Genomic DNA, 10,428 nt, shown 5'->3' with positions numbered 1-10,428 from the left:
TTTATTTTTTTCATATTTTCATGGTTGAATGTTAACAGTGTTTCAATAACACCAATGTCATCCGTAAGTCATCATTTCAAAACACATCTCTATAACGAAACAAAGTGATCCAATCTATGGTTAGAGAATGGTGCAGGGTTTAAACAGCTGGTATTCACTAGCACCAGCATAACTAACACGATAACAACACATTTTGAAACTTCTATAAAGAATACTCAAGTTCAAGCCATTGAATACCCATTTCGTGCGCAAGTTAGTCTCTTGACGCACAAATGATGTATTACTTCAGAGTATTCATTCACTGAAGTAAAATAGAACATTTGTATTCTACTTAAGTGCAATTCTATTTCACATAAGTGCAATACATGTTACTTAATTCGAATTACATTTTCAAGTAAGTAGAATTGAGAGGTAAATGTTAGAACGACTTGCCATAAAAGCTGTTTTAACATTTACCCCTAAGTTTACTTGAATTTTACTAGTGAATTTCAGTGCCACTTAAGTGAATTTCAGTGCGACTAAAGTGAAATTGTAGTTCACGAGGTCTTAGGCTGAGTGCATCCTGCGATACGGTTACACAAATTATGTATAGTAACACGAATCGGTGTGTTCAGCAATACAGTGAATTGACATAACAGTCATTGGGTACTATACGGATACATACGTAGTATAGTACACAATATACTGTTATGAGCTATATAGTGACTGTCGTAAACCGACAAATGTGAACAATTCCATCAAGACATTTATTAAACAAACAGATACCTATTGTTTAGTACGATTACTTTAATATTTGATCAAACGGAAATGGGCGTGAGCCAGGACATGAAACATTACTTCTTTTGGAGAATGACGTTAACTGTTCTTTGAAACGTTCATTTCTTGAATACATTTTGCTGTACTATTCCCGATCAATAACGGTAGGCCTAGTCCTATCAGTTAGATGTTACGTAAGTATTTACATCAACGAGGTTTTTACTTTGGCTATTCAACTGTAGTGTGTAGCAATTGTCTGCTCTCAGGACATTTGAGCATTACCTAGTTTGTTTACTGGAAGCCTCCAGTAACTTCTGACAATTTAACTAACTTTAGGCCTATTTTTGCTTCAGGTGGTCGCTAAACGCCATAATAATAACATTAATGTCAGCATGGGTAAATGAGGTTATCGTTGTTTCTCGCACCTTATGGTTAATATATTTTAGGCTGAAAGCTAGATGAGTGTGATTCCCGTTTAGACTCATATTTCTTTGATCTTGTTTGTAATTTCCCAGTCAATTTAAGTTGTTCATTTTACTATATATTATATATACGAAAATCCCCCTGCCGATAACTTACATTGCCACGCAAACAAAACAAAAACCAAAAAAAAAGGCAAAACTGGTACAGATAATTTGCAATGCTCTTCATAAAAAATTACATATTTGTAAAAATAAAATAAAAAGTAAACAGTAGATATTTTAAGAAGTAAGTTTAAATTTCTTTGATAAAACAAGTTTTGGAAATTTCAACATACAGCTACCAAATTTCCAGTTCAAGAGCCTAGAAAATCGAAATTTTACGAGAAGTCAAAATTCTTTTGTGATAAAACAGTGGAACGGTGCGGATGAAATGTGTAAAATTTAATATGAAAATTCGACATTCCGAAGAAAACTGAAACTTCGATATATAGTCACATTTTGAGATATAAAAATAAAATATCCAATGAAAAGAATGAAGATAAAATATCACATTTTGCTACAAAGTCGAAATATCGAGAAAAAAGTATTTTGAGATGAAGTAGTCAACATGACAATTCCAATGTCAAATTGGGACTCTGTAAAGCTAAAATTTATATATGGATGGTACCTAATCCTAGCCAGTTTTTTGCCCCTTCCCCCTTATTTTTCAATAACTTGCTTTGCCATTGGTTACAATGTTTTTCTTCCAGATTCCAATTTGAGAAGTAAACCATCGCCCATGCTTCTATAGTTTACACTAATTAACGACATGTGCTTAATTACGAGGAGTATCTGAGTTAAGGCCGTGGGCAGCTACTTTTTTTGTCAACTTGAAGAGCCAGTTGTTTGTGATAAAGGTGGACGAAAGCATATGCATATTAGCACTCGTTCAATTGTCAAAATCATGGAACCAACTCTTGGGAGCCTCTGTACATTGGGGACTCTGGTTCAATGATCCGCCTGAACCACATATTGCTACCTAGACACGATATTCGGGCATCGAAATAGCAACAAACAAAGTTAGAAAAAGAATTCACAGAGCGATTTTGAGGAATTACAAGAAATATTTTCAGTTCAAATTATAATAACTAAGCCTAATATTGTTTCGTTTAGATTACAGACACGGATACATACACCCATACATAAATCCATTCATACATACACCCATACATACATATTGACATACCTATGTAAGTGAGGACACAATTTTTTGCCAAAAAGTGCCTCTACCAAGTACGAGAACGAGGACATTTTATACACAAATGTATGCATTAACTTATTCATCTGAGGACATGTACTCAGTTTCCTTTTATACACAACCTATACATTCCTATACACACCAGTATAGGAGATGGTATGTAAAGGAGTACATGTCCTCACATACACCATACTCAGTTGTATGGAAAATTGTTTACATGAGAGGACATGTCCTCACGTTTGCTTATACACTGTGTATGTACATAGAGATAGAATCTATACATGACAGGACATTTCTTCATGTTACTATAACATACCTCACAACATACTTCAAATGACTTTTAACAACCCAACCCAAACACCTAAATATGTTTGAAAGGCAACTAATATTTGTTTTAAAAGTTTAACCATAAGTGATAAAGGGACAGAGTAAATCTCAGACTACTGTACATCACACCATGCCTAACTGAACTCTTCCTTTGCTTTACTTTCCATCACAAGATTCTGGAAAATTCTTTAATGAAAATATTATTACAATGGTATGTAGTGTTTCCATTCCTTTGTCTGAATGTTAAGATTGTTGACAAGTGAGCACCGCTGTGAAGCATCATCGGTGTTGTGGTATACAGTGCATGATGGTCAGTGACCATTATGCACTGTATACCACAACACCGATGATGCTTAACAGCGGTGTTCACATATGACCATTGGTCACATTGTTTCAATTCAGATGTACCTTTGGTGATAAATATTGCTAAATTTGCATGGTCAAGAAAAGGTAGTACATGTTTGATAAATTGCAAGCAGATATGTGCACACAAAAGGAGATTCAATGATGTCATGGTGGACTTATAGAGAATGAAGAAACTTGAAAACAGATAGTTCATGCTAAAACAAACAGCCTAACTTATGAAAGAGAACACTAAACACAGTTCTTTGGTTCTCACTCTGTATCTGATCTCTCTTTTGAACAATGCAGAGAAAAGTTCAAATAGAATGGTGGGTTTACAAATAGATCATGCATATTCATATCAACAGATATACTGTATCTGATATTCCAACAAAACATGTGTTAAATGCAGTATCTGGAATAAAGAGAAAAGCACTTAAAGATACTGATGTTCAAGCAACACAGCAAACAATACAGTATGCATGACTCATGACCTCCTTTGAATGAGCACCTACTAATAACAACATCCCACCCCCTCCCCCCATCCACCCCACCCTGAGTTTGAGCTATTAGGGAGTTGTGCTGCTCTTCATGTTAACATGGGAGTAATGGAAACACACATACACTATGTTTAACTACTAATCAAATACACTACTGCAATAAAACACCATCTGTCACTGCATCTGCATTACAACATACACGGTCATGAGTTACTCTTAACTTTCATCTTGAAATTAAATATGGAGGTGAATACAGTTACTATTTAAGCATAATCAAGCATAATTAGTGAATGGAATCTTACAAACGTTTTCAGAACTGAAGCAAATGGGGTTTGTTGTTTATGGAATCTCATATCAATAATAAATTTTCGCTTCTGTCTGACAGACACACTACATTTAAGCTACCCTTGTTAAAGTTTTACTTTGCACAAAACAAAAGCGAGTTTCAGTTCAAAATAACAGATTTGTTAATTAGTGCAACATGGAAACTATGGAGGAAAGTATGATCTGTCAATTTAGAATTTGGGACAAGTTTTTTCTTTAAACATAGACTAATGCCTTGGAGATTGCAGTTTTGGGAATTGGTTAAACTGAAATACACAATACTCAAAAGCAACTCTCACCAGCAGCATTTAAGTGATAAGGCAACATCACCCACTTGTTTAATATTTGTTAGCATACTACAGAATGAAAAGTTTCATGCATTGAATATCTTGTTTGGGTTGCACGGTTATTTTAGTATTTTTCTGTTTATTTTTTTTCACAGCAAAACATTCTCTTGGTGTTCAGTGTGATCTTTGCCACCATAACAATAGCTTCAATTTGCATCTGTAGTCCTACATATTTTCTTGCAAAAGATATTTTCCTAAAAGCCTATTTACATAATATCTTTTCCATAAATTTGCTTCCATATTGAAAATTGGATCATTGTTTAGCTTTATAGGACAACAAAATGCTGTAATGCTTGGAGTGTTTGTGAGAACCTTTTTTGCTGATTTTTATTGAGACTTTTTCTTAAATGAAATAAACTAAAATTAAAACAAGCAAACTGAAACAAACAAAAGCAAACGTGACATGACATCAGACTTAAAATAAAATAATCTAGAATAAAACATAACCTTAAATAAAAGTTGTGAAATAAAATGATGTAAAATAAAATAACATAAAAATTAACATAAAACTAAAATACAAAAAAATTAAAATATAAAAAAAAAAACTAGAGAAATAGCCATTATGATGTAAAGCCATTTAAGTAACTTAAGTCAAACAACATGCAATTTTCCTTGTCAAACCTTTCACTTGATGTAAATAATCATTCTCTGTTTTGAACCTTTTTCAATACCCGTTTTCTTTCTGCGACCACAAAGTCCTTTATTTGGGACCAACTACGATCTTGCAAAGTCTCACACTGTTCTTTGGCCAATTCACACATGGCTCTGCTTGGATTAGTCCCTGAGTTAATGGCATCCTTGAAGAATGCGAGCAAACATTTCTTTTCTTCTGGCTTCCACGGCTTTCTTGATGCGTATTTTCTCTGAAGCTTTCGTTTGCCTGTATTAAGAGGGACAACAATAGAATTGTCCTAATGCAGGTGAAACAGTTCAATATTAGCAAAATGCAACTGTCACTTCACCCAAGCATGAGTTACATAACTATGTCGTGTGTCAAGGCGGGCAAATGCAGAGTCATCTGGACTACACCAGGTAAAATTGCGTAACTTCAAGAGACGTTCATTCACTGTGTTTGGATGGAATGTTTGCCTGAGATGCTGTGGACTAATATAAAAGCAGTAGCGGCAATTGGGGCATTGGTGCAAGAGAGACATTGCACTCTTCGGCACTGTGCAGTATACTGTGTGTTCCTGCCAGAATTCAGTTAAAGGTAAACTGTGTGTTCCTGCCTAATTGTTTGTATTGTCGGGTTACTGACTCAAATGTGTGTTACAGCCCAGGGAAACTTTGTGTTCCCACATGTTTTGCTGCGAACTGTAGAACCAGGAGTACTTAAACAACGGTCCCATAAGTCATTGTATAGATGCTGTTGTCATTAAGTTTATTTCAGAATCCAATTAATTTAATACTGTATTTGTTGTACAAAGAGTTGCTTAAAATTATATTAAGTGGACTCTGATGGAATATTTGCACATACAGTAATGAGGGAATATTAGGATCATAAACTGTATGAATGTAACACTATATCAGTCCATTTTGTTATAATATCAACATATGTGTAAAGGTTTATGGTGTTGCACGTACGTGCCAAAATGTTAAGAACATGCTAACAGTTTGTAATTCTATTATTTCTTTTGCAGGTGTTTTTTTTTGTCTTGTAAATAAACTACAAACTCTTTCATCTAGTAGTCTTATAGTCCTTTACTTCCTGTCCACTGCCTTACTTGACCCATGACAGCCACTGAAGAAAGTTATACAATTATTATAAGGAATTCCAAATGTACTATCAACATGAGTTGGTTTGCAGGAGGTTAAATTGCAGCAATTCAAATGTACCTTTGAGGAAGCATCTCTAAACTTGCATTCATGGTTAAGTGACAGAAGTTTGCCAATAAAGAATATGGCAGCTTCCCTCTCTGTGCCCACCTAGTGGTATACATTTGACAAGATTGTAGCTGACACATCAATAAACAAGGGCATTGTCAAACTCAACTAAAAGATTTGTCAGAGAACATTGCACTGAATCTTTTAGATAAATATTGATAAAGAGAAATGAAAGGAATAATTCTTAAATTTCATCTTACAAACTATATGATTTAAGCATGATTTATTGCTGCATCTAATTGGACATTCTCAAGTTTTTGACATGATTATGGTATTGTGGCATGGTAAACCAAACAACTTACCTGTCTGAAGCTTTTTAGGAATATCTGGTGTACTTGACGAGTCTGCCGTAAATGTGACTGAAAATCAAGCATAAAAGAACTCATGTAATACTGTATCCCTGGAAAATTAATCATGAAATTCTTCCCAAGTTTTCATTTTTTTCAACACGTACTGTTTATAATTTATCCTAAACAGGTGAGGACAGTGTACACTAGAATGGAAACATTAAACTTATTTACAGCATGTTGTTGACAATGCAGCACTCTTTACCATGTGTATTAGGCTGGACACATACACTGTTTTATATGTAATCATATGCATGTGAGGACAGTGAACGTTGTAATATATGGTATACATCACACATGTGTGCATGTGAAACATATCTCAGGACTATATATACACAGTTTATACATTATCCTAGACATGTGAGGACAGTGTACACTAGAATGGATACATTAAGATTATTTACATCATGTTTTCGACAATGCAGCACTGTTTACCATGTGTATTAGACTGGAAAGACACATACACTGTTTTATGTAATCATATGAATATGAGGACAGTGAACATTGGTAACATATACATCACACAGGCGTGATAGGTTCTCAACACAAATGCAATTTATGCCCTGTGAATGTGGAACATGTATTTCACAACCCACAATTTTACGCATTAACCTAGACATGAATACATTACACCTAATAAAATCATGTTTACATCACAGAAGCAATGTATAACATGTGGATAAGTGAGAAATACATAGGGCACATATACACAGCTTATCCATTATCATAGGTATGTGAGGACAGCAGATATTAATAGTAGATGCATTAATCCTTTTATATTTCCAACTCAACATCACTGTATGTACTGTAGTTCTGTATGCTTGAGGTTTGGATACCAATGTAGTTTATGTTCATAAATCAGATATTCATTGCTATGAATTTTGTTAAGTGTGTCTTACATTGTGAGAGCATGCAATATCTAGAAAGTTTATGGAGCTAAGATAAAGAAACGTAACATTTTGGATGGCGAGTTAAGTCAACTCAATCACTGGATGGCAACAACAAAACCGTAAAATTGAACTGTCTCAAGTTTTAACATGATTATGGCCCACAGCAGTAATGTGGCATGGTACAGTAGGTTAGGTAATCCGAAGGACAACCTTAAAACTTTCTTAAACATGAGCCCTGATACAGATGACCAAAATTTTAAAAAATCAATACCTCTCGCATGAGCACAAGCCCCAAAACAAAAGAATTACAACAGTTATTATGATGTGTTAATTTTAAAGTGGACCCTATGTTTTTAAGGGGAATATTTTTGAAAGTTGGAACTGGAAGTTAAATAAATATCATTCTAATGTATGTCATGTCTGTTATACACCTATCCATCTATCTAAAAGTCATTTTCAGCCATTTGTAATTTCATTTCCTAATGTCTTATCCAGATGTGCCTACAGACCCTGATGACCCACAGTGATACTATTGAAACCTTTCATGAAATGCACTAGACTAATCAACACTTACCTTTCACTGGCAAGACCCTTTCGACAAATCCATCCTTGTCCATCTGCAGGTCTTCCTCATTAGGATGACAATGAAGTTTGCCTCTACATCTGACACATTGCCTGCCCTGATCCATCTAAAACAAATAAGTAACAATTTGGAAGGTTTGTGATAATATTTACACTTTGTAGATGATGCTATAACACGCAGCTACCTTTATATGGCACAAATTGCTTTGATTCCAATTTTACAAGCTAATGAAGACTCATTGATAAACCTAATACTATAATCATGGGAGAACACTGGTTAAGTAAGCATCGTCATCCAACCATACTTTTTGGTGGCAGATCAAACATATACATGATGACCTAGGGTCAGCTCGGGAATCTTGGACATGACTGTTAAAGTTAACGGTTGAAATAGTCTATCCACCATCACAAATGGGTATGGGTAGCCTGTTTACTATCTTCTACCTGATCTATATATCAGTATCTGTAAGCAATAGTGCAAAATATAATTTTAAAAAGTGGAGTATTTTGCTTGCAAAAGTTTTTTTCAAAAGGAAGTGAAACAACTTAAATTGATAGTTCTATGCTGTTCTTTAGCAGTTATATAACTGTAAAACCTTGGTGTATAGAAATCCTGACTACTTGAATCCTGACTACTTGAACAACCAATTAGCCCTTTGTGTGTGCAGAAAATACTACTTACAGTCATGTCTGATGAACAAGATACTACAATTTTTGCTGGTGCAGGACTCATAGGTCTCATTTTCTTTAATAACTTCACTCTTTCGTGAGCTGACTGCTCCAAAGTTACAAACAGGTTTTTATCTGCTTCTCAACTGCTAGAGCTATTCCAGATGATCTATGAAATCAATGAGGATATTAAGAAGTTCCTCCAGGGTGAAGATATTCAGTTTATATGCCTCCATAACAAGCATCAAGAACTTAATTCTTCCTTCAACTTCAACTTCGTAGGACATTTTCACTGGCATTCTGTAAGCTCTGACAAGAAATGTTTAAGGATGCAATGTGTTTTGCAACAGGTCATATATTAACCCTTCACGAAGGCCATAAACTCAAGTTCAACCAGTTGTTATATCACAGTGAACTAAAAAGTTTTTGTCAAGAGCTAATTTTCCTTTCTTTTCCGAACAAAAAAATTCATCAGGTTGTGGCAAGCATAGTGTTATACCCCAAACACTTATTTCTTCAATTGTTTGAAACCTTACTGTAGTCTGTAACATCCAACAACTGACAACTAAAGTGGTAGGCTTAGGCCTAGGCTGTATGAATACTATCAATGAAATACACCACTTTGTGACAATTTCTTTGGTAGCCAATGTTGAATTAGATTGACCGTCACATTGAATAGCCTAATTCATATGTTGACAGAATGCTTGCAGTGAAAGGATTATCTATAGTAGTATTACAACAACATAATACACTTTGTTTAGTGACCTATAGTTACTAGGCTACAGTAAATGTACTAGACTTTACTACTACTTCTGGGTGGGTACTGTATTTGGTAACCTAACGTTACACTACAGTATGTCTACGTACGTTAGACCATGCCTAGCCTACCCTTCGAATAACTTAGTACTACTAGTAGTAGTACTAAGTTATTCGAAGGGTAGGCTAGTAGTAAGGGTAGTAATTTTAAAGTAGACTAATTAGGCTAGGATGTAACGTGTTGACCACAGAAGCGTTATGGTAACTCATGTTAGGTCTTTAATCAACACAAAGAGCAGTTTGGAATGTAACTTACATGGCAGGGCGATATCTGCAAGTAATAAAACGTTTCGATGCCAATTCAATGCCACTTCGATGTCAATTCGTACAGCATGCAAGAATGCTTGTTAAATTATGGAAGGCGAATTGGGCCACAAAATGATATACAGTAACAGCAATCCTTGCGTACCGGACTTGCACAGATACAGTAGTGGGATTAGCATTGGAGACGGAGATTTACTCTGAGATTAAGAGGGGTTGTTGTGGGGGGAGGGAGGGTTAAGTTACATCATATGGTCCAGGTGACGGTCTAAGGTAACTCAAGTAGGGGCTTGGTCATTAAAGGGTGCATCGTGGTTCACATTAATCTGAGGGTATGACTTTATATGAGTGGCATACATCAAGTGCATTAAAATCATAATATGACGGACGATGCGGAGGGAAATAGGGAAACGAAAAAAAATCGTACAAGGGGAACCCTGCCATCACTTGGCACCACTGAGGTTCTAAAGATTTTCATGGGGGGGGGGGGGGTCATGCAAAATAGGTAGTTGGAGTTAAATAAGACAACCGAAACCCTGCACTGAGAGCAAGCACTAAATGCTCAAAGGCGAAGCCAGGTGGGGAGGGCATAGGAACCTCCCCAATCAAATTAAAAATAGCATGGCCGAATGGGGGGATTGGAGTTTTTAAAATAATATCGAGTACATGTTGCTGGTTTGACTGCACACAAGACTAGGTATTAAAATTGCAGAAGCAGGAATGA

At 35.4% G+C, this 10,428-nt stretch overlaps 2 protein-coding genes across 4 annotated transcripts in view; both read right to left on the bottom strand.

Annotated features, from left to right (window-relative positions):
* The window catches only part of LOC139984758 (uncharacterized), a 56,089-nt gene that overhangs the window by 44,653 nt on the left and 1,008 nt on the right, over positions 1-10,428 (bottom strand). The window lies entirely within an intron of this gene.
* Positions 3,347-9,925, bottom strand: LOC139984761 (uncharacterized). 3 transcript variants are annotated; one of them, XM_071998799.1, is made up of 5 exons: positions 9,700-9,924; positions 8,641-8,796; positions 7,951-8,065; positions 6,442-6,498; positions 3,347-5,135 (listed from the first exon to the last, which is right to left on the bottom strand). In XM_071998799.1, exons 2-5 carry the CDS (start codon positions 8,698-8,700, stop codon positions 4,897-4,899), a joined length of 471 nt encoding a protein of 156 aa, XP_071854900.1. In that variant the 5' UTR covers positions 8,701-8,796; positions 9,700-9,924; the 3' UTR covers positions 3,347-4,896. The 3 variants fall into 3 exon arrangements, with proteins under 3 accessions (XP_071854900.1, XP_071854902.1, XP_071854901.1); XM_071998801.1 differs by lacking the exon at positions 8,641-8,796 and having other exon boundaries at positions 9,700-9,925; XM_071998800.1 differs by lacking the exon at positions 9,700-9,924 and having other exon boundaries at positions 8,641-9,552.

Source organism: Apostichopus japonicus, chromosome 17 (assembly GCF_037975245.1).
Source record: "Apostichopus japonicus isolate 1M-3 chromosome 17, ASM3797524v1, whole genome shotgun sequence".
In the NCBI taxonomy this organism is placed as follows: Eukaryota; Metazoa; Echinodermata; class Holothuroidea; order Aspidochirotida; family Stichopodidae; genus Apostichopus; species Apostichopus japonicus.
The sequence above is the reverse complement of the archived record's forward strand: the minus strand, read 5'-3'. Positions and strand labels throughout refer to the sequence as shown.

Bases quoted from the DNA above. Each gene is read 5' to 3' on its own strand.
- LOC139984761 (XM_071998799.1), bottom strand. From the start codon at position 8,700: ATGAGACCTATGAGTCCTGCACCAGCAAAAATTGTAGTATCTTGTTCA. The intron at 8,066-8,640 runs GTAAGTAGTATT...TATTTGTTTTAG, and splicing joins CTTGTTCATCAGACATGACT to ATGGATCAGGGCAGGCAATG. The intron at 6,499-7,950 runs GTAAGTGTTGAT...CTTGATTTTCAG, and splicing joins AAGGGTCTTGCCAGTGAAAG to TCACATTTACGGCAGACTCG.